Here is a 24,702-nt window from a genome sequence, read left to right on the forward strand (position 1 = left end):
TCCTAGGAGGGTACAAAACTCAGACCAAAAACGAGAGGTGAATTGTGGCCCTCGATCTGAGACCACGTCACTAGGGAATCCATGCAGGCGGAACACATGTTTTAACATAATTTCTGCAGTTTCTCTGGCGGTGGGTAGCTTGGGTAAAGGGATTAAATGCGCCGTCTTAGAGAAACGGTCCACAACAGTGAGGATGACAGTGTTACCATGAGAGGCAGGTAGTCCAGTGACAAAGTCCAAAGCGACATGAGACCAGGGGCGATGCGGAATCGGCAGGGGTTGGAGGAGACCGGGCGGGGCTTGATGTGAGCCCTTGCACTGGGAACACGTTGGGCAGGCAGCGACAAACTCCTTGGTATCCTCTTGCATAGACGGCCACCAAAACCGCTGACGCAGCAGAGCCAGGGTGCGCCTCACCCCAGGATGACAAGCAAGGCGGGAGGAATGACCCCACTGAAGAACCTGGGAACGGAGACTAGCAGAGACAAACAAACGACCACTGGGACAAGAGCTTGGAGCAGGATGCTCCGTCAGGGAGCGCTTGACTTTCTCCTCCACCTCCCAGGTGACTGACCTGATGACACAGGTGGAAGGGAGAATATTCTCCGGCTGGGAGGACAACACGTCGGGTTGGTACTGCCGGGATAGGGCGTCAGGCTTAAGGTTCTTGGAACCTGGGCGGTATGAAAGAGAAAAGTCAAATCGGTTGAAGAAAAGAGCCCACCTGGCTTGCCTGGAAGTCAGACGCTTGGCTGAACGGATATATTCCAGGTTCTTGTGATCTGTCCAGACCACAAACGGTAACTCGGCCCCTTCCAACCAGTGTCTCCACTCCTCAAGGGCCAGTTTCACCGCCAGTAATTCCCGATTCCCAATGTCATAATTCCTCTCCGCTGGAGACAGTTTGCGGGAGAAGAAAGCGCATGGGTGGACCTTCTGGTCCTTGACCGAACGTTGCGAGAGGACAGCTCCCACCCCCGTGTCAGAGGCATCCACCTCCACGATGAATTGGCGGCCTGGGTCTGGGAAGACGAGAATGGGAGCAGAAGTGAAGCGTTCCTTTAACTCACCGAACGCCCTCTCGGCCACCGATGACCACTGGAAGGGGGCGCTTAGGGAGGTGAGTGCCGTGAGGGGGGCTGCCACCGAGCTGTAGTTCCTGATAAATCGCCGGTAGAAATTTGCGAACCCAAGGAACCGCTGAAGTTCCTTGCGGTTTGAGGGAGTGGACCATCCCGTTACTGCTCTCGTCTTGGCCGGATCCATCTGAACACTCCCTGTACCGACGATGAACCCCAGAAACGATACCTCTGGGACATGGAACTCACACTTCTCGGCCTTGACGAACAGCTGGTTCTCCAGGAGTCTCTGCAGCACCCGACGCACGTGCTGCACATGATCCTGTTTGGTCTTAGAAAAAATTTGAATATCATCCAGATAGACGAACACACAGATGTTGAGCATATCCCGAAGCACATCGTTTAACAGACCTTGAAACACAGCGGGAGCATTGGTGAGTCCAAACGGCATGACCAAGTACTCATAGTGTCCACTAGGTGTATTAAAAGCCGTCTTCCACTCGTCCCCCTCTCTGATGCGTACGAGGTGGTAGGCGTTTCGGAGATCGAGCTTAGAGAAGATGGTGGCCCCTTGCAAAAGTTCAAAGCCAGAAGAGATGAGGGGAAGGGGGTACCTGTTCTTGACGGTTATGTTGTTGAGCCCCCTGTAATCGATACACGGCCTCAGGGACTTGTCCTTCTTTGAGACAAAGAAAAACCCCGCTCCAGCAGGAGACGAGGAAGGCCGGATGATCCCTGCTGCCAGTGACCCCTGGATGTACTGCTCCATGGCTCTGTTCTCCGGAGCAGACAAGGAGTAGAGCCCACCTCTAGGGGGCGACATGCCAGGAAGCAGGTCAATGGCACAGTCGTACGGTCGATGAGGTGGCAAAGAGGTGGCCCGGGTCTTATTGAAGACCTCCTTTAGGTCCAGGTACTCCCCAGGAACACTAGACAGGTCTGGGAAATCTGAAAGGGCAGGCGGACTAGGGGCAGGCGAAAATGCAGCTTTAAGACAGACAGCATGACAATGTGAACTCCACTGTAGGATGGTTCCTGTAGACCAGTCTATGTGTGGATTGTGTCTTCTTAACCAGGGATACCCCAGAATGACTGGCTGTTGAGGAGAGTGAATGAGGTGAAAGGCAAGTGTCTCGGTGTGATTACCTGACATGCTCATTCGGAGGGGAACAGATCGGTGAGTAACCCGGCAAAGAAGACGGCCGTCGAGGGCCGTGGCGAGGATGGGTTTCTCCAGGAGCTCGCGTCCAATCTCCAGTTGGGTGGCCAGCGACATGTCCATGAGATTGGCGTCGGCACCGGAGTCTATGAGGACACTGAATGTGTGGTCCTGCCCGGAGTAGTGGAAACGAGCCTGGAGCAGAGGTCGAGAGGGCATTTCAAAGTTCACGGTCCGACTCACCAGCGCCCTCTGGATGACTGGTGAGCCCTGCCTTTTACTGGACAAGCCGAAACAAAATGGCCGTCCTGACCGCAGTACATGCATTGGTTCGCACGTAAACGGCGCTGCCTCTCCTCCATGGATAGCTGAGACCGACCCAGCTGCATAGGCTCAGGTGAGCCACTAGGGGCGTGCTGAGAAGTTGGAGGCGGCTGAGGATCTCGCGGAGAATGGGGCGGCGCTGGAGAGACTGAAACCTGGGCTCTCTCCCTCCACCGTTCCCTGAGACGTCCGTCGATGCGAACGGCAAGGGCTACCAGGGGGTCCAGGTCAGTAGGGAGATCCCGGGCTGCCAGCTCGTCCTTGATGCGGCCGGAGAGCCCATGGTAGAAGGCGTCTATGAGGGAGGGGGCGTTCCAGCTACTATCAGCCGCGATTGTGCGTAACTCGATAGCGTAATCCGCGACGGTTCTCCCACCTTGGGTTAAATTCAGCAACCCCCGAGCTGCCTCCCTACCCGGAGTCTCATGATCAAAAACCTTACGGAACTCCGTAGAGAAAGCACTAACCGAAGCGCAGATAGGCGAGTCCCTCTCCCATTCGGCGGTTCCCCAGTCCCTGGCTCTTCCGGTGAGCAAAGAGACAATGTAAGCCACCCGGGACCGCTCAGTGGGAAAGGCTGAGGGTTGGAGTTCGAAGGAGAGGGAGCACTGCACCAGGAAGGGGCGACAAGAACCAGGAGCCCCGGAGCAGCGCTCCGGAGGGGGCACACGAGCCTCAGACGTTGAAGAGGAACCGGGATGAGGAGCGGCGACGGGTAACCTCCGCAAGTGATCCCGGACCGATTCCATGCTGCTCTCGTGGCGGGCGACCAGCGTCTGCAGGTTCTCCGCCATGGAGGTAAGTTGTAGGTCATGGCGTTGCAGGACGCTGCCTTGCGCCTGTAGTTCATTCTGGAAAGAATCTGAGTCGGCTGGGTTCATGTTGCGGCCAGATTGTACTGTCACGCTCCACTGAAGAGACTGGCAGATTTGAACCCAAAAGCACGACTCAGAGACCAGCAAACACAATGATAATCCGATTTTTACTTCGTCAAGCAAATCAACGGGGACGGGGCGAAGAACGTAGTCGGGGGCAGGCAGAATCGGGAAACCGGGGCAGCAGACAGGCGAACGAGGATCCAGAGGGGCGAGACGGGGAGCGTAGTCGGGGACAGGCAGGGTCGGGGAGCCGGGACAGGAGACAGGCGAACGAGGGTCCAGTAGGACGAGACGGGGGACGTGGTCGGGGACAGGCAGGGTCGGGAAGCCGGGACAGGAGACAGGCGAACGAGGATCCAGTAGGACGAGGCGGGGAACGTAGTCGGGAACAGGCAGGATCGGTAAACCGGGAACAGGAGACAGGCGAATAGCTGGAGAGACTTGCATGAACCAACAGCGAAGACAATCTGGCAACAGGAGAACAGTGTTCAGTCAACTTAAAGGCTCCACTAACCACCTGACGCAGCCCAGCTGCGAGGGTGAAGGGGGCGTGGCGGACAGACCGTGACAGAATGATATACTGCACAATATTCATTGTCTTTTAACATGAAACCTGAGTAAACCTTATTTTCAAAGATCTGTATTCATCAGAGTGCAAACATTTCTGAAATAGCATCACAAGAATTATGCCCAGGCCTACTTGCTGATTAACCTTTTTTTTTTTTCACTGCAGTCCATTTGCTGCTGCTTGCTCCTGAAACTTGGCATTTTTTAGCCTTTACGAGTGCATCAATATCAGGTGTCAAATCCTGAGTAGCAGCACATTTCACAATGTCTATCAAGTGTGTGTTTGTTAACCTTGAGCGGTCCTTTGTTTTATTTAGGTTCATTACAGAGAACACCTGTTCACAATGATAGATAGTCTCAAACATGGATAAAACCTTTGCAGCTAGGGATGTTAATTTGGGGTACCCTGGCAAGAGATATTGATAAAATGTGTCCAAGCCAACAGACGCAAATTTCTCCTTCATAATGGTATCACACAGGCATGTCAGAAGGCTTGACTGTAAATGGCGGGCGAAAAACGGCAAATTCCTTCTCTAGTTCACTGAAGACCTGAAACCTCCAGGCAGATCGCTATTCAGGGAACACTACTTCTGCAGCCTTCAGTATGCATGTTTTCACGAACTAACCATCAGAAAATTCAATTGGTGACATTTTTCTTTATGCTGAGTCTCATAGTGGCGCCGAATATTATATTCTTTGAGCAATGAAACTTGCTGATTACATACCAAGCACACTGCTTTTGTATTCACCTCGTTTGCTGTCATAGTTGACGACAGCAAATGTCAAATTGCTACATCTTCATGTCGAGATGTTTATTGTTGTCACTTTCACTTGTCACTTCTTGTCATTAAATTAAATTATGTTGCTTATATGACAAGGTAACACTGTTACCTTGTCACTTCCATTCCATTTTGGTGCTGATAATTTGAAACAGGAATGGTGTTTTACAGAACTTTTCGTGTTCAGTGTTGTCATTTGGCACTTAATTATCTGGCTACTTACCCTGTAGATGCTCGACGGTCATTCAGTGTCAACTCAACCAGAGTTTGGCAGCTTTAGATTTTAGATTTTGATAGTATATCATTTTAAAGAAGTAAAGTCGTCCCCTGTTGCTGTGCTGTTTGTGGTTATGTGGTTCTTTAGCCACTAAGGAGAGGTGCAACTGAATGCGAGAGGATGATAAATCACTCAATAGACCTCTGAACAATTTGTCCCCCTCACTTCTGAAATGATGGCTACACCCCTGCTATAGGGCTTTGCTTTGCATTATGCTAGCCTAGGCCCTCTAAATATAATTTAGGATTATGAGCATATGAGTACGACGTTTGTTTATAACCATGGACGTAGTCATAGTTTTGGTTCCGAAACAGATATACAAGTGAATCAAACACAGCATGTGAAGAATTGTTGAGTGACTACCTCATGGATAGGCAGCGGCTAGATACTATACTTGTGTCTGAATGGATGTCACAGCGAAATTCAGACAATAACCTACTGTATTTAGGTTTTACAGTACAATGATGTGAAAGACGCATTGTGGGAGTCTCCATGATCGTTCAAGCAATTCATCAATCAATGTGTCAATTTTCATCCGTAGAGCTCGTAAGTCCCACCCCTTCCGGTAGACCCCATGGGACCTATGAGATCGTAAAATATGAATGGGTTTCAATGAAGAGGACGTTTTTATTGTCTGGTCCCATTCTTTATATGCTCCGGATTGCACATATGTTTTTTGTGGATTCAAATGATAATTTTTCATGCAATGAAAACTACAATTTATCGCGAATAAGTTTGATAATGTTAGCTTTTGTGTGAGGCCGCTTTGTGAACTACAGCTCCTCGCTCCTCCGACGCGAATGATATACGTCCCCCCCACTCTGGTACACTGGAAAAAGCCTTCTGTTGAATCAATTTAAAAAAACAAGGGTAATGGTTCACATCTATATTACATAACTTGAGCCAATGACAAATATATAGCTTGCCTCAAACAATATTTCCTATGTTCATAAAAACAAAATAATACAACTTGGCACCAAGTATAATTATATTCTTTGAATGAAGTTAATACATTTAAATCGTATGTTAAATCCTAAACAAAAAAATATTGATTCACTCCAACAATTGTATCTCATTTAAGAAATATCTATCAGAAATAATTTGTTTTATCCAATCAAAAAGATTACAATTTAATCAAACAATTGTTTCTCATTTAAACATGAACATTTTTAAACAAAACATATTTTTGTATACATCATCATCAGCATTATTTCCCACTCGGCTCTCGCCGCTTCATGACCTTGGGGCGCTTCAGTCTGGATTCAACATCACATCGCGACATCAGTCAGGGTTAGGTGCTTTGTCAAAGACACCTCGCTACTCCGCTTGGTGAAGCCGGGGATCGAACCAACAACCTTCGGGATACCAGCCAACCCGCTCTACCACCTGGGCTACTTCCGCCACACAATATACCATTTATATTAACAATCTAAAGGGCAGAGTTAGACCTACTCCAGACCTCCCTCCAGACACAGACAGACTGTCCTAGCTCACAGAACCAGTGAGTCATCGTCACTCTGGTCAAGGCTAGTGCTTTCACCTCCAAAAGTCGCCAAAAGTCACCAATAGCAGCTGAAAAAGAAGCTAGATTTGTTGCTTGTCGCTGTTTTGAAAAAAAGTCGCCAAAGGGGTCTGAAAAGTAGCTAAATATAGCGACAAAATCGCTAAGTTGGCAACACTGCGGTTTGGTCCAGTAAGACGTAAGCGTCTTTGTATTTAATGCGCATATGCAGGCTTGTACGAAACCTTGAAATTGTACATTTGTCAGAACAAATATTTCTAAATTGAGCTCCTAATCAATTATAACAGTGTTTTAGGATGAAAACAAAAAAAAATATTTGGATTGAATGACAAAAGTATTAATCAGTTGAATACACAACCTTAACATTTTACATTTGTCAAAATGGATATTTCTTAATTGAGCTCCTAATTAAAAATATCTATATTTCACAGTAATGGGTCAAGCAAACAGATAGGTGATAGGCTACAAGGAAATAAAGGCGTTCGAACTTGAAACTGATCCTACTAATTTCTGTTTAGTTCTGACTTTTTTATAGGACAAAAAAACCTGCTGTGAATAACTTTTCGATTCCCAACGGAGTGCACATAAACGGTCGCTATCGGGAACACGCGCAAGCATAAGCGTCATCACTGGTGGTGAGCCATCTCGTTATCACCAGGACCATGAACACGCCTTTTCTAATTGTGTTTTCTCTACAGCCTCTAATTGAATAAACTGTCAAACTCTTGACATGAAAAATTATAGGCCTAATTTAAATCCACAGACAACATATGTGTAATCCGGTGCATAAAAAGACTGGGACCAGATAATAAATTCTTTCTCTGCATTGAAACCCATTCATATTTTACGATCTCATAGGTCCCATGGGGACCACCGGAAGGGGCGGGACTTACGAGTTCTATAGAGCTTACAAGCTCTGTAGAGCTCGTAAGCCGCCATTGCTCATGGGACCTATGAGACCGAAAAAAATTAATGGGAGTCAATGGAGGGAAAGTAATTATTTTCTTATCCCAGTCATTAAATGCCTTGGATTACTCATATGTTTTGTGTGGGTCTGGAAAGGCCAATCGCTTTTGCTTCCCATGCACTCAGCCCTACGGAACAACGGTATTCTGTGGGAGAGCGGGAGGCACTGGCTTGTCTCTGGGCCTGTGAAAGCTGGCACATGTACCTGTATGGACGTGAATTTGTGTTAAGGACTGATCACCAAGCCCTTGGCCACGTCAGGCACCGGCCACAAACCACTCAGATTGCACCGCTGGGCCGACCGCCTACATCAGTAAAATTTTTGGGAATAGTTCACACCAGGAAGGGGCAACGTAGTAGCCGACCTGCTATCTCGCTCCATCATCGCACCCACACCAGAGTCTACAGCACTCGTGCATGACGAAGCAGAGCATAACATTATACAGCTTCTGTATAATGTGTCACTGAGTGAGCTGCAGGACGCCTCAGCCGCCGACCCTGCTCTTTCCCTGGTGGCCTCGTACATCAGGAACTGCTGGCCTAACAACGTGCCGGGCAATCTTTCGGCCTACTTCAGGGACCGCGAACAACTTGCATGCTGGAACGACTCCTGTGTTGCGAGAGGGCTCTGCACTGTGGTCCCAAGTGTTCTTCGGGCACGTGTCCTTGCTATGGCGCATGAGGGCCACAGGCTCAAGCAACGATGCCGGGACCTGGTATGGTGGCCGGGGATTGACAGAGACATTGAGACCCCTGAGACTGCACTGCCTGCCTTCTCAGCGGCAAGACCAGGGCCCCAGCCCCGCCCCCACCCATGCAGCCCCTGGAATTTCCGTCCCCCCTCAGTCCTAGGAGCAGCTTCAACTCGACATCTTTTGTGAGCTGAAGGGAGTGCCGCACCACCAGAGATTTCTTTTGGTGACCTACGACCTCCACTCCAAGTGGCCAGAGGTGGCAGCAGCCGGCACAGTTACGGCTGGGGTACTGGTTAACAACTTAGACTCCCTGTTCGCTCGCTGGGGTCTGCCTAAGAAAATCACCACTGACAAAGGGGCCCCAAATGGTGTCTCACGAACTTTGTTCCTACCTGAAAGAGTAAGGAATTCACCATATTCGCACAGCTTTCTATAAATCAGTGTATGGTCGAACGGCTAAATCAGTCACTAAAGAATGGAATTAGGGCCCACCTGGCTCAAGGGTGCACGTTCAACACCAGTCTTCTCCAGTCACTACTACACTACCCTGCTACCCCCCACGCGACCACTGGGGTCTCTCCGGCCTTCCTCCTGCTGGGGCGGGAGCTACAGTTGCCGCTGGACAGGCTTCACCCTGGTCTGATCCAGTGCACCCGGCCCAAGCAAGGGTCAATATAGGTCAGGGCCAGAAGAAGAACCAACTTGACCGGAGGCAGCGAGCCAGACCACCATCCATTGCCGCTCAAGACTGGGTCAGAATTCGACAACCCCATCGCAACAACAAGCTGGTGTCATTCTGGTCGGAACCAATGCAAGTCAGCCAGCAGCTTGGCCCTGCCACCCTCAGGCTCGTAGATGGTACCCGCTGGCATGGCAGCCGCCTGCGCAAGGTTTTAGCTCCTCCTGCACCTGGCCTGAGCACAGCTCCTGCGACAGCTTCTTCAGCCTGGCAGTCAGACCTTTCTGCGGCCTGGGATTCACTGCAAAGTGATGCACCATCGCCTCCTGCCCAGCAAGGGGCCCCGGAGCCCAACCCTGAGACCAGTGCCCCACCTGAGCCCCGCCCGGTCCGTGCACAGAACCAGCCTGGGCGTCTTCAGGACTTTGAGACTGAGTATCACACTTGAATTCTTGTGAAGGGGGGGGGGAATGTTATGTTTGACATAGCTGTAACAATGCATGTTATGTTACGTATGTTTACGACATGCCATGTTCTAATTGGTTTTGCACTCTTGATGTGAGTCGCGCATGCGTGAGTTAGTTGGTTGAATAAATGGAGTAGGAAGCTCTGACTAGAGCTCTGTGACACTGCGGCTTTATTCATACATAACAATCAACCTAACAAAATAGGGGCCCTCGAATTAAGAAAGTATCCCAGCTTAGTGTATGCATAGTGAACCAGCCATGTTGTTGAGTGTTACCAAGCACTGTCCTGGATAACGTTATATGTTATCCATGTTAACACAGGATAACGTTATGTTATAAATATGTATATATTGAGTTTTAAGTTATATTTCCGACTCTGCAGACCTCGGCCAGGCTTGGCTATTTCAATGATGAGTCGAACTTCAGCTGCAAAAAAAAATAAACAAATCCATCCACAGGACGTAGTTCCAACAAACATTGTGATCTTAACTCCAGGCCTGATTGTGTTGGAGTTAGGGTTGTGTGTGTGTGTGTGTGTGTGTGTGTGTGTGTGTGTGTGTGTGTGTGTGTGTGTGTGTGTGTGTGTGTGTGTGTGTGTGTGTGTGTGTGTGTGTGTGTGTGTGTGTGTGTGTGTGTGAAGCCAAGCCAGAACTTCACAGATAGAGGCTACCAATGTTAGAGAATGATTTAGGATCACCCTCTGGTTTCCACTGGTGGGTAATAGAGTAAGACGTGCGTGCGTGCGTGCGTGCGTGCGTGCGTGTATGTCTGTGTGTGTGTCAGAGAGATAATGTTTGTGTATGAGTGAGAGAGAGAGTATGTTTCAGTGACAGAGAGAGTATGTGTGTGTGTGTGTGTGTGTGTGTGTGCGTGTGCGTGTGCGTGTGTGTGTGTGTGTGTGTGTGTGTGTGTGTGTGTGTGCGTGCATCAGAGAGATAGTGTGTGAGTGTCTTTAATCATTAACACAAACTCGCTAAAGTCAATGTTCAGATCCTTTTAAAGACAACAAAAAACGTCTGTTTTTACATACTTTATTGATGTATATATAAATGAATGCCTCAGTTAACAACAACATTATGTATAGTTGACATAAACCCCAATAGTAAACATGAACACCAATAGTAATGGTATTCATTAGTTAACTCTTAATTTACTCATTCAATTCAGAACTAATGTAAATTTTTTCTTTTCATCCTTATTATCTTATTCTGCTTAATGACACAGCCAATCACACCTGCAGTTGACCAGATATGGTATTCTCTCTCTGCGGCTGTATATGTAGGACAACATGAATATTGATGAGTCAACGTCAAACACATGATGCTCGCTGACAAAGGACAGCTTAATGAGGACTGTCAGGCTGGGGACATGATCAAAGTGAGCCAGCCCGCCCAATCACAATGCTGCTGGTCCGGTTGTTCTGAGACTCATAACCACACAAACACAAACAGATCCAACTGTAGTGGGATGTGTGTGTGTGTGTGTGTGTGTGTGTGTGTGTGTGTGTGTGTGTGTGTGTGTGTGTGTGTGTGTGTGTGTGTGTGTGTGTGTGTGTGTGTGTGTGTGTGTGTGTGTGTGACAAGACAAGCCAGAACTTCACAGATAGAGGCTACCAATGTTAGAGAATGATTTAGGATCACCCTCTGGTTTCCACTGGTTGGTAATAGAGTAAGACTCCCGTCCCGGGGAGTTCATATTCTGCTTTGCTGGTGTTCTGCTGAGCCCATCTCCCAATCACCTTGTTAGATTCGAGATGTTGAGCTCATTTTGATGATTATCAATGTTTCACACTTATAAACTGAACAGCATGGTGCAATGGCTGCTGGGAAAAATCTGTATTACATTCCCAGTTTTTACACCCAGCTGATGATTTTTTTTGGAAATCGGAGTCCGATTATACGTTTATGTATGACGTATGTCATTTTGATTCAGTCTACACATTAGGCTTTTTAGAGCAAAAATATAAAGCACAATTTTAGCTATGCAGTCATTTACAACAAAACATTTCTGATGTTCATTCAAATAAAGTATTTTGGTGTAGTGTAGGGAGCTATGGCCGGTGTGTGTGGTAAGGTTCCCGTCAGCTCTGTTCAGCTCATGAAGCCTACGTTACCTAACACTAACCCTGTCAAAAGGTGCGTGCTTGTGTGTTTATTCTGGGTTTTAAAAAGTGTCGATTAGGATTTGGAACATGAACACAAGTACACTTAGGAAGTAAGTGGTGAATTTATAATGGTTTAGAAAAAACTTTGCACGATACAAGTTTTCTTTAAATGGACTGCATAATGTAGCCAGATCCATGCTGCACGTCAACTCCCAGGTGGCTGCCATACCCAACCAAGGTGACTTTGACCGGGCTCCTCCAGACAAAGGACACAGGATGATGGTGTTGAAAGGCGGTTTATTGTACGGTTTGCAGCTTATGATACATGGCGCCGGTGCTCCATGTTGCCAGCAGGACATCTCTCCCTGAGTGTGTGTGGAGATGTCTGGTTTAACATGTGCACACTGATTACTCAAGGTGCAACAGGTGTGCAGCCTCATCCAGCCCCAGGTTCCCATCCCACTTGGCAAGGGGAGGCAGCCTAAACCAGCCATCCTCCAGACACACTCCCACACAAAGAAGGCTTAAGAATGAAACATAGTCCTTCAATCTAGACTGAAAGGGGGGGTCCTTCACACCAATGGTGAAGGAAACAAAAAAAACTATCTGGCATGTTGACATTTTGAGTAACGGCCTGTTCTGTGTGTGGAGCCTTGTTGGGCTGCGATGATGAAGGTGCATATGATATGATTATCTGCTACTTAGCTCGCTGTTAGCTCACTGGGGCTATAGGAGTCGTCCAATTAGGCTGGAGTTCAGCAATAAAAGCCATTCCTGACGTTAGCAAACAGCAGGTGGAAGTGGAGGTAAACTGACATGTTCTGTGGGTATCTCTGGGAGGTGGCGGGGGCCTCAGAACTCAAGCTCTTCTACGGCCACTTTGGGGGCTGAGCTGTGAGTGTGCTGCACTGGAAAAAGCCTTCTGTTGAACCAAGTAAAAAAAACATGGGTAATGGTTCACATCTATATTACATAACTTGAGCCAATGACAAATATATAGCTTGCCTCAAACAATATTTCCTATGTTCATAAAAACAAAATAATACAACTTGGCACCAAGTATAATTCTATTCTTTGAATGAAGTTAATACATTTAAATCGTATGTTAAATCCTAAACAAAAAAATATTGATTCACTCCAACAATTGGTTCTCATTTAAGAAATATCTATCAGAAATAATTTGGTTTATCCAATCAAAAAGATTACAATTTAATCAAACAATTGTTTCTCTTTATTGTATACATCATCATCATCATTTTTTCCCGCTCGGCTCTCGCCGCTTCATGGCCTTGAGGCGCTTCTGTCTGGATTCGACATCACATCGCGACATCAGTCAGGGTTAGGTGCTTTGCCAAAGACACCTCGATACACTGCTTGGTGAAGCCGGGGATTGAACAGCCAACCCGCTCTACCACCTGAGCTACTGCCGCCAGTGAGTCATCATCACTCTGGTCAAGGCTAGTGCTTTCACCTCAAAAAGTCGCCAAAAGTCACCAATAGCAGCTGAAAAAGAAGCTAGATTTGTCGCTTGTCGCTGTTTTGAAAAAAAAGTCGCCAAAGGGGTCTGAAAAGTAGCTAAATATAGCGACAAAATCGCTAAGTTGGCAACACTGCGGTTTGGTCCAGTAGTCGTAAGCATAGGTCGTAAGCGTCTTTGTATTTAATGCGCATGCGCAGGCTTGTACGTAACCTTGACATTTTACATTTGTGAAAATAGATATTTCTTAATTGAACTCCTAACTAAAAATATCTATATTTCACAGTATTTTGAAATAAAAAAAAGTTATTTTAAAAATAAAACAAAAAATGTTTATTTGAATTGAATTACAAAATAATAATCAGATGAAGTGCGGCATAAAACCCTTTTTCCAGTGTGTGTTCAATGTGCAGAGAACTGTACCGATTAGATTACTTTAGTTAATAACATGATATACAACACATATAGTCATATATAACTTTGTTTAAAGGGGCACCATCTTGCTTTTCTTTATATTCTTTTTTTTTATCTTGTTTTCAGCTTATGTCTATCACATAAGCTAAATTTTTGTGAAAAAAACACAGAATAGTTGGACCATTGACATTATTCGTTGTGTGTTTTTGAAACCATGTCACAATATAACCAGTGAGGAGAGAGTTCAATGTCCCTTTGTATTCTTAGCTGTCCCAAACAGCAGGTAAACTTTCAGGTGTCCTTTCAGTTTGTGCCAGGGGAACTGCTCCACATCCAAACACACACAAACTATTTTCCACTCGTCTTGAAATGCACACAGGTAGACTAGTACGCTAGGTCAGGAGCAAGTTAACCTTGAGCATGGAAGGCTTTTCCTGTTCTTCAATACGTCACTTTGGTCACACCCGCCTTGGCCGTGCGTTTGGCGTACAGGGCGAGTTGAGAGGCAAGCTGCACTATGACGTTTGTTACTGGGCATGGCAGAAGCCAGCCTTAGGATAACTGACTGGGAGTATATCACACTACTGCTAATTATGGAGTGTTGTCCCAGATACCAGAAGACCTAGATTCAGGAGTCTAACAGAGATGCAAATGCCCAAACACTTTTCACACCAGACACTTATACTCCAGTTTATAACTTAATCTCATGTCAGGCACAAACCCATACCAATTTTAACTTTAGGAATTGTTTGACAAAAGACTGTTCTCAGAATAGACAAGAATGTTCAAATCTCACATGAGACTCAGAGACTCTATCCCTTCTGTCACATTACAGTTTTTTCCCATCGTTTTAGGCAATTTACCTAAACCATGTTCACATTCCCTAAACACTTCACACAGTGAGCATACCAGTAGACCATGTGAACCAAACTGTGGTTACTTGCCCCTATGCTAAGATACAAATGCTGGCAATGACGCCTTCTTCCAAATTTCATGGATACCTGCCCCAGTCAATGTTCACTACCGGCAAAACGCTGTGGAACTACAGCATATTTTACCAATGTTTAGATACTTTGTTCAAAACAGTGAACTTTCTGTTCAAAACCTAACCGTAATTTAGATCACTGTAGATGGAAAGATGCTGCATTTGGACAGACAAATGAAGTTACATGTTTGAATAAGAAAAAAAAATTGGTTAAATATTTAGACAGGCAGAATCTACCAACGTATGTAATTGTATGGGACAATGTGGCCTTTCACCACTCCCGGCAAGTCACAGGGTGGTTCGCGCCGCATCCTAGGATGATGTCACTTTTCCTTCCGCCTTACTCTCCTTTCCTCAACCCCATCGAGGAATTATTTTTGGCGTGGAGATGGAAGGTCTATGACCACCGCCCTCAGGACCAGATGTCCCTATTAGAGGCAATGGCTGCTGGGTGTATGGACATAGCCCCAGAAGATATCCAGGCCTGGATAAGGCATTCCAAAAGATTTTATCCACGTTGTATGGCAAGAGAAACCATACGTTGCGACGTAGATGAAAATTTGTGGCCAAATGCGGAGGATAGGAGGGATTAGCCCAATTCTGCGCCACTGTTGGGCTACTGTAATATACAGTATGTGCAGGTTTTGTGCATTGCATTTTTTGTTATAACACATTTTTGGACTTTGTAATGTATTTTCTGTTTTGTGTAACACTTGCACTGTGACAAAATCTCCAAAAAGTAAAGCACAGTGAAAAAAATTGTTGTGTTTGTGATTTGTTTCTGGATCATATATTACGTACTTACTGTATGTAATTTGCATTACAAAAACTGAAAATTGTTATTCTCAGTTTCTCATAAAACACTTACAGTATTTACTCTATTTACAATTACATTTACCACACTCAATTGTGACATCTTTTGTGGGAGGTAAACCGACATATGAACACTGTCAGCAGATACTTGGCTTGGATTGTCATACTGTAATATTACAAACTTTATTACAGTAGTCCAAAGAAGTGTTTGTCTGTGTTTTTTCTCTTTTTTTCAATGCAACACTACAGGAAATCTATGCCAAACTGGAGGACACAGCAACATTTTATATATGCAATTGGCAATGCTTCAAGATGTTAGTGTTTTTTAGGTCATAGTGTTCTGAGAGGAAACATGTGTTAAGTTATGGCAGCATTGTTTGTGGTGTGGTTGTTGTATTGCATTTTGCACCAAAGGTTAACAGATATGCAGAGGTGTGTGTCTCTAAAGCCCACTGTGTTAAGTGATAGGGAAAAGTGACCATAGTATGGGTACATGACCGAAAACGATAGGAAAAAACTGTAAACACAATGACATCTTCATTATTTGGACACACAGATGTAACTTTTAAAACAAGTAATGAATCTCAAAGCTTTCATTACTGACATGGCCGCTATTCTGTCTGCCCTCCTGTGAGCGTAGATTTTGCCCGCAACTTTCGTATAGTTATGATGGCAACTTGGCAAGATCTGCAAGTTATTCAAGTATAACGAGGTTAACAGGGCCAATGCTGACTGTTTTTCCTTTCTATGTCTCATGTCTTGTCTTCATTGACACACTTTACCCGAAAGCCTGTTCATTTTGTGCTTCAACTACTTCTGTTATTCCCATTTTAATTTCTATTATGTAATTATTTGCCGTTTTTTTTGCAGAAAGATTAATATCAGTCCGTTAATATCATCTCGCCTCAACGGGAATCAATTGGACTAGTTTTACACTAGTGCTCTTTATGCGTCATTGTGCTTGGTTCTTAGGACATATAGTTAGTAGACAGCATCACCTAGTGTACAAAGTGTGAAGGCGCACATAAAGAACCCATTACAAGAGGCATCGTTCACCTGAACGCTACTTATCCTTTCTTTGTATTTAAATCGGGTATTTCTATCCTTATTTATTGAAGTTTGATATATATATATATATATATATAAGGACATTTGATGACATTTGATGATCTCGAACTTGTTTGACCTTCAGTTTGTACCGTGACTGTGAACATTTCCTTTCGAGGCAATTCATAAAGGAAAACGGAAGAAATTAGCTTTGAGGGAGTGTGTTGTTAATATCAGTGTAGAATCTGAATTACTGGCCTTATCAGTTCAATTGTCATAGAATCATTTCAAAGCAATGTTGAGCCTAATCGGGTTGCTTTGGGTAATAGCAGGTAAAACCAAGTGAGATAAGCAGGCGTGTCCCGTCGACAGACACCTGGGGTATGAGGAAATAAGGTACACAATGGGTCCTGACCCAGACACATTTCGTGTATCCTATTACCCTCCTATGGGCCTAGTTGGTGAACAAAAATTATGTTTGTAGTTTCAAGTCAAGCGTTTCATTTATTTATTTGTCTATTTTTTTGTTTATTTATCTATTATTTATTTTTGTTTATTTATTTATGTTTCCTTTTAAAATATTTGTATAATATTTAAATATAGGCCTTATCCTAAACTATTCCCCAGATAAAAATACAATTGACATATGTAATCTTTGTATTATTTTGTCTAATTTAAAATCAAACTGAAATGAATGAAGACAAATGCCAAATGAATCGTTTGGATTGGAAAGAATTTACTGACGTTTGCATTAATTTGAATCATATCAACGCAAAATATTTTCATCAGCTTAAACCAGTGACAGCAATAGCCCTCAACACCCATCAACCACCATCACCCATCACCACGGTCATCACCACCATCACCATCACCAGCACCACCCATGGTCACCATCATCCAGGGTCACCACCACCACCACCACCCAAGGTCACGACCGATGGTCTCCACCTCCATCACCACCATCACAACCACTGTCACCACACCATCTCACCACCCATGGTCACCACCACCTCCCATGGTCACCACCAGAGCTGTCATCCGGGTGTCCGTCGCTCGGCGCAGACTCACACCGCGCCGCAACTCTACTGTTTCCGTAGCCAGTGTGTGCTACCAGCAGCTGAGCCCTCAGCCCAGGGAAACAGCTCACTCACGGAAACCGACCATCCCGACCGAATCATGTCACAGATGCCCCCGTCCATGGTGGATTAACGCCCGCAATCGGAAGAGAACCGCTCGCTGATCCATGTCCACGCGCGGCGCTCCGCCGTGCCTCGCAGGGAGCTCGTCGGCGACACCTTCCATAACATGGGAGATTAAAAAGAGATATTAAGTGTGCGTCTTGGGCTAGTACGCTAGCAAGCTACCCCCTCCTCCCCCCCCTCCCCTTAGTTGATCTGTCACCCACACCCTCACCCTCCGTTCTCAATTTCAACGGTGGAAAATGAAGAAGTTTAACATCAGGAAGGTGCTGGACGGCTTGACGGCGTCTTCTTCCTCGTCCGCCCCGGCGGCACCGGGGAGCCGAGACAGCGAGCTGGTCCAAGAGAGTCTTCAGTCGGAGCATTTCCAGCTTTGCAAGGTGGGCTTCGCCTCATATCGGCTAGCGACTGTTTTTGCATACTGCTCAACCGACCGACATGATGACAGATGACAGCCTGGCCTGGCTCAATGCTATTCGGATCACATGCTGAGTACTGTCTGCCCAATGCATGCACAATGCACCTGCAGCCATACGCATCACTTGTGTCAGGGGTGATATCCCGTCGGCAGGGATTGTTTTAATCAGCTGGTCCATGGCGGGGCGCTTTATTTACCGCTGTTGTAGCGAGACGTCCGCACCACCACGGCTGTTTGCGTTGCACTGAATGATCGCCCCGAGTCAGTGAATGAGCAGGGCCAACCAGTTCATCCGTCTCTGCAGTGAGCCTAGAAATGTTGTACTCATTATGTAGCATGCCTTCTTGATTTGGGCATTGTTATCTAGAAAACATATGCTTGAAATGTGCTACATCGACAAAATAATGGACCATTTCCTTTGTATTAAGTGTGACCCCTTGCTTTAGGCTTCTTTCTTATTATGGCTCCTGTGTACATCGCTCGTATTAAAGTTGCGGGGTGCGAGCCAGCTGGCGGCCCAGCAGCTGCGGCCCCCAAACTGAGATTGGGATAAGTCAGCTCACCAGGTTACTGGGCAGGGCATCGGATCATGCATAATTTTATCCCTGAACCATTTGATTGAGGTCATGGATGCACAATCCCATAACTAGCTTTGTTATGTCTTATCTACAGAATTCCTATTTTTTTTGCTGCATGTGATCCACTGTGTTTCGAACGTAACCCCCCCAAACTTTTAACATCAAGGTTTATTTGGCTGGCATGCAAAGGCTTCTGCTTTGAGGCTTCTGCTATCATGTTTGTTGCATCTCTGTGTTAGCCTTTTTATTCCATTCATTCAGATGACACCCATTCTCCCAACATTGATGGATCACTCTGCCTGTGAAATGCTCCACATTTACTTCAAGTTTCTTCCAGTTAATGCCAGCTTTTAGGCTCTGGTACATTTTTTATTGTGCAGCAGGCGATGATGATGATGATGATGATGATGATGATGATGATGATGATGATGATGATGATGATGATGGTGAGGAGGACGATGACGATGGAGGAAGAGGATGGTGAGGAGAGTGCCAGTGTGATTTAGTTTTGCTCTCCTGCTCCCTCTCCCCTGCAGACTGTGCGTCATGGCTTTCCACATCAACCATCCTCCATGACCTTTGACCCTGTGCAGAAGATCCTGGCCGTGGGGACGCTGGGTGGAGCATTGAGACTGTATCCTCCATGTATTTATTGATTTATTTTATTTGTACTTTATACTGATCATGGCGAATCAAAAGCAAAGCAATTGAGAATAAAGGCGGGGGGGGGGGGGGGAACCGTGTTCCCAGACTGGGCGGGAAATCTGGCCCAATCTCAATTACTTGGAAATGTCGAGTTGGCAAAACACATTTTCACGCGTACACTTTGTGGAGTAGTCACTGCAGGGTTGGTTCTGTTGGGTGTCGCGTATCCTCCTGAAAAAACAATGTCCTGAAACCCGCCCTTTGACCAAACAACCACTATATAGATATATCAAGCTGAGCTATCTCCACGTCTGTTTTTCGGGGAGACGATTGTCCGAAATGGAGAATCTTAATTGGAGCTGGTTGATGTTGTGTTCTAATTGTGTTCATATACAATTAGATATGATAATATGCTAATATGATAATGTACTGTTTCTATCAGCTGGGGTTTCTAAAGTTGTGCTCTTTTATCTTCAAGGCTTGCAGTCTTTGCAGTCAAGCAGAACATATTCTGATCGTATCTTGCGCTTCCTGCTGATGGTCTCGTGGCCTTTATGGACGCAGGGTCCAAGTTAGTCATGATTGTCCCTCCATGAGTTGTAGTAAAAGTCCAAAGTTTTTCATCATCCAATGCACAGTATAATATACAAGGCTCGGCCACGTAAGGCATTATGTTTTTTTTAAAGACACACTTCAAATATAAATATGTGAATGAAAGTAGCGAGTAGCTGTATGATATTTGCAGTATAGGTTATATATTTCTTTACTTTTTTATTGATAAGTGGTCCAAACCATTGCATTAATGCTTATTACAGCCATACATATCAATCAATATTAACCAGCTCTAATCCACACTCAACTTTGAATCTTAAGTGTTGATAAGAGACACTAGCTACTATCTATAGACTCTGCTGAAAGCTGCAAGCTTTGTAGCTGTAGGCCTTACTCACCGAGCAGCCATCGTGGTTCTGAATATGTTTTGCGTTTAGTGTTTTAGCATTCAAAGATAGCAGCTGCAAAGGGAATATGGCCTATAAGCCACCAGCCCCCCCTCCCTCTCCAGAAGGAGCCTCATTAACGTAGCCTCTGCTGTAGCGCCAACAGAACCTACGCCATACGCCACGGAGCCAAAGTCTTCTACCGGGCCGTCGGGTGCCAACCTGCTTCTGTCACATGTAAACATCCACTGACCTGGCCGGTTGCATGGCAAGGCTGTTGTTAAACAATAGAAAATTACACGTATCTTCCATATACACTACAAATGGGTATGTTTGAATGCTTATCAATGCAACTATAGGAAGCAACATAGATGTGGAACCTGTTGGTATCCTTAGTCGGCAAGATTTCTACCAACCCATACCTGCTCATTTATTGCATGTATCTTATAAAAAAAAATCAAAGTGCCTGCTAAACAGTACAAAGTAATGAATAGCAGAATCCGCTACTCGTTGGCCACTGTTTTTTATGTACAACACCAATGTTTTCAGAAGAGATGGTGCCCCACCTGACCAGTGTTTACCTGCAGTCTTAGTGAAGGGAGGTTGTCCTAACAGCAGCGGGCGCGTGGTTCTGCATGAGCGTGGGTCTACTCACAGCCTGTCATGCGGAGAACATACCTAAACAGTAGCTCTCTGTTTAACTTCCATAGTCTGCAATGCATGCTATGTCTTCCTCTATCCTCACCTACAGTTTGAAGATTACCAGGCCCACTGTGTTTACCTGACGCCACCCGTAGAACACACACACACGCACGCACCCCTATTTTACTATTCTTGTCAGAACACGCACAAAGACATGTTACTGTTTACTATACTTGTGAGAACTCAAACCCCCGCACGCAATTACACCTGCGTCCCTATTGTACTATACCTGTGAGGATGGGCTGACACACAATCGCACAGACACGCACACATACAGACACACACGCACACACACACTCTTCCTCCACGGCGTCCCTAATTTGTGACGCCGGAGCCGTTGAGGCAATTGGTCCATTTATCAACGACAGGCTGTTATTGATTCAGCTCATTGGCCACAGAGTTTGGAAACGCTGCCACAGCCTGCTAGACATAAACTCAATGAGTTGTCTACAAGCCGTAAATGTCTACATTAACAAAATGTGTTTCTACTAGCGGCTGCCTCATCAGCGCGCCATCGTAGTCCGACTGCCCTTAACCTCCCACTAGCCCTTAACCTCACACTAGCCCTTTACTTCCCACCAAGCCCTTAACTTCCCACCAAGCCCTTAACCCTTCCACTAGCCCTTAACCCTTCCACTTCTCTACTCTTTGTTGTAGCTGCATTTCCTTTTCTCGGTGGTGGTGTTCACCGTATTCAGCCTAAATCTGCATAGTATGTGACTTTGCGTTGAATTTTCCGCATTGGGTGTAGCGTAGCAGGCAGCAGAGACGGTGACAAGTTAACCCGCACTTGACCCACATGCGTTTTACTAGACATCAAACACAGCGCCGTGACTACAGCCCTCCCTGCTATCTTCACAGCCCTTGCTGTAAAGCAAGCTGGAAGAAGAAACTTTAATCTACAGCCCATCAGAATGTGGGACGTTGTCTCGATATATTTGGGACAGGGGACAAGGGACAGAAATACTGTGCAGTTCCGAGTAAAAGGGGATCCCTGGTCACCCTAGATAGTGTTGTGGGCCAGCATGGGATGAAAGCAATGTGTTGTTTCTTGAGAAGACAAACCGCATGAAAGCAACGTGTTGTTTCTGGAGAAGACGAACCGCAGCATATCTTGCTCTAACCCTTGCCAGAGATTGAGTTTGGGATTGAGGTTCAAGGGAAGTTGGTTTGGTTTGCTAAGTTTCTAAAATGAAGTACTCCAACCCACTTCTCTGAAACCCATTGTTAGAAACCAATAGGTGAATGAAGTGCCCTAAAGAAAGTCCTTTCTTAAAGTAGAAGGTAGCTGGGCCACCAAAGCATATTCTTCTCCAATGTTCTGCTGATGCTGCATACGCTCTCATAGATGGCCTCAGAAATGGGCTGTGGTGGGAAAGGGCTTTCTCCCTGTGTTCTCTTGGGAGCCTGTGTGAGGGAGTCACGGCCCTCCCTCTACGATGGTTATCAGCTGATCTGCTTTTCAGAGCTGAGAAGGATAACACCAAATGAGGAAGAACTATGGGTCATTCTTCTGATTTGATATTTTTGTGTTTTCGTAATGCTGTCTTCCCTTGGCTTGTGACGTTATTTAAGCCTGGGTTTGGGCTCATGATATCAATGTGACTAAGAGTGTGTGATTCTAAACCAAATTCTTAATAATTATCTGAACAATCGACTTAATTCCCAACTGAATCAGCTGACTACCGATTTTATTTAAATTATTTAAATTAAAATGTGTAATCTTTAAATGTGGCAGTTCTGCAGTGTTAAGTGTTTGCTGCTGTTGAAGTGTGTCTGAACTGGCTTACACTAGCACATCGTAGACAGTCACAAGCAAAGTGTTGAAATATGAGGAAGTGAGGAACTTTATGCTTATCATATGAGCAGCGTGTGGGTTTGGATGCTGGGGCTTGTGTTGAAATAGAACATAAAAAAACATATTTTATCGACAAACACCAGATGACAAATAAAAAGCACAATAATTGAAATACGGAAAAAGCCAACCGACAAATCATCTTGTAGCAAACAAGGACGTTTAAGTGTCGTGCTGGCATGATGATGGTGATAACAAACCAGTAATGCTACATATTACTGTTTTGCTTATAAAAAAATCGATGATTTCATATATCTGCTGATCAAAGATCAGCAGATATGACGCAAGCCAAATGAATGAAACCCCCCCACAACAACAGAGGCATAGTACCTATATTAATAATCATGACTAGCCCTGGCCTCAGCCAGTGGCACTGGAGCCTGGGAGGGGGAGGGGGGGAGGGGGATGTGGGGGTGGAAAGGTCAGAAGTGAGGCGAGGTTCAGTAGCCGGCACTATGGCACCCGTGGATGTCTCTAGCCGTCTGTTGCCTCCATACTGCTAAAGCAGCTACGACCAATATATCATTATTATAGATAGATAGATAGATAGATAGATAGATAGATAGATATGGGCCTCTTCAGGGGTTGATTGAACTCCTGCATGCTCTGCCTTGCCCGACCGTTTAGGGTTACAGGAGATCAGCTCAAAAGCAACATTGTCTCATCTGCAATTATGAGTTGTTTTTTATTCAGTTGTCTGATTGCATCATTGAATTGGGAGCGCATCCCGCTGGTGGCTTCATGGAGAGATCCTCTTTCTGACCGTTTCCTGTTTCTGTCTCGGTAATGGTCACTGAATTCGATAACTCCAATTCCAAAATGAGCTCAGATCTCCATTCGTGTAGGTTTTTATCTTCATTGAGACAAACACAGCCAAGAGTCTCATTTAAATGGAGAGTTTCTAATTTCGTTTCCTTTCCGTCCTTCCAACCTACACAATACACTGTACACCATTGTCTTTAGTACTGGTTGTTTTAATCTGATTGTGGTTCTTACGGTAGACCACCGCACCATCTCTCTGCCTTTTAAAAAATAATAATATTGTGATTGTTTTCTTAACATGGCTGTATTACTTTCATTTGTATTTTTGTATACTGAATGAGAATGTCAACCGTTTATTCTCCTGAGTGAAGCAACCTGCAGGTTTGGCCGTTCTGGCGTGGAGTGCTACTGCCAGCACGAGAGTGGAGCCGCCGTCATCCAGCTGCAGTTCCTCATCAATGAGGTTGGATTCCTGATCTCATATCCGCATTAATTCCTCCCTCCATCCTTCCATCTGTCCATTCATTCATTCAGTCATTCATCCCTCTGTCCGTCCGTCTGTCCAATCATTCATTCAGTTCCTGATCAATGATATCCTCCTCAATTAAGCTTCTCACGTTGTCAATAATTCTCTCCCTCCCTCCCTCCCTCCCTCCCTCCCTCCCTCCCTCTATCTATCCATTTGTCTATCTAACCATTTATTCACCTAACCATCTGTTTGTTAACCACAAGGTTTGATTCCTCCCTAATATCCTCCTCACCTCCTCGCTCAGCCCTCCCTCCCTCTATGCCTCTATCCATTCATCCCTCCCTCCTTCCATCCCTCCCTCCCTCCCTCCCTTTATCCATCCATCCCTCCATCCATCCATCTATCCCAGCCTAGGAATGTCCCCCCCTGGGCGGACATCTCTCCTGTGCACACCCCTTCCCTGGCACTGGTTCAGCGTTTACAGATTGTTAACCAGGGCCAGCACGTGTGAGAAGTGCTGTCAGCCAACACATTGATTAGACAGTGGTGTTAGCTTTGTGACCTAGCGGGGCTCCGTAATGGCCTTTTTAGTTGTGCTTTTTAGGGCTCACTCCCACTCTCTCTTGCTCTCGCTCTCCCTCGCCCAGGCCAGTGCTGGGTCCAGGGTTTAATCCTCTGCAGTGTGGCTGTGTGTGAGAGCCGTCATGTGATTCATTTGACTTTTAACCTGACCTTTAGGGGGCGCTGGTGAGTGCCTTAGCCGACGACAGCATTCACCTGTGGAACCTGAGGCAGAAGCAGCCTGCTATTCTGCATTCCCTAAAGTTCAGCAAGGAGAGGTGAGGCTGGTGGGGGGGGGCGGGCTCTACCATGCGTCACCAATACCACGTGTGTTCTTGGGCCT

General features: G+C 45.8%; 1 protein-coding gene across 3 annotated transcripts in view; it reads left to right on the forward strand.

The window, feature by feature from the left end:
- Window positions 1-17,303: 17,303 nt before the first annotated feature.
- The window catches only part of LOC130382269 (syntaxin-binding protein 5-like), a 28,167-nt gene continuing 20,768 nt past the window's right edge, over window positions 17,304-24,702 (forward strand). For all 3 annotated transcript variants that reach the window (XM_056589908.1, XM_056589906.1, XM_056589907.1), the window contains exons 1-4: window positions 17,304-17,811; window positions 18,964-19,061; window positions 23,711-23,792; window positions 24,537-24,637. In XM_056589908.1, the coding sequence (XP_056445883.1) occupies window positions 17,674-17,811; window positions 18,964-19,061; window positions 23,711-23,792; window positions 24,537-24,637 (419 nt within the window). In that variant the 5' untranslated portion in view covers window positions 17,304-17,673. The remainder of the gene's footprint in view (window positions 17,812-18,963; window positions 19,062-23,710; window positions 23,793-24,536; window positions 24,638-24,702) is intronic.

Source organism: Gadus chalcogrammus, chromosome 5 (assembly GCF_026213295.1).
Source record: "Gadus chalcogrammus isolate NIFS_2021 chromosome 5, NIFS_Gcha_1.0, whole genome shotgun sequence".
Taxonomy (NCBI): Eukaryota; Metazoa; Chordata; class Actinopteri; order Gadiformes; family Gadidae; genus Gadus; species Gadus chalcogrammus.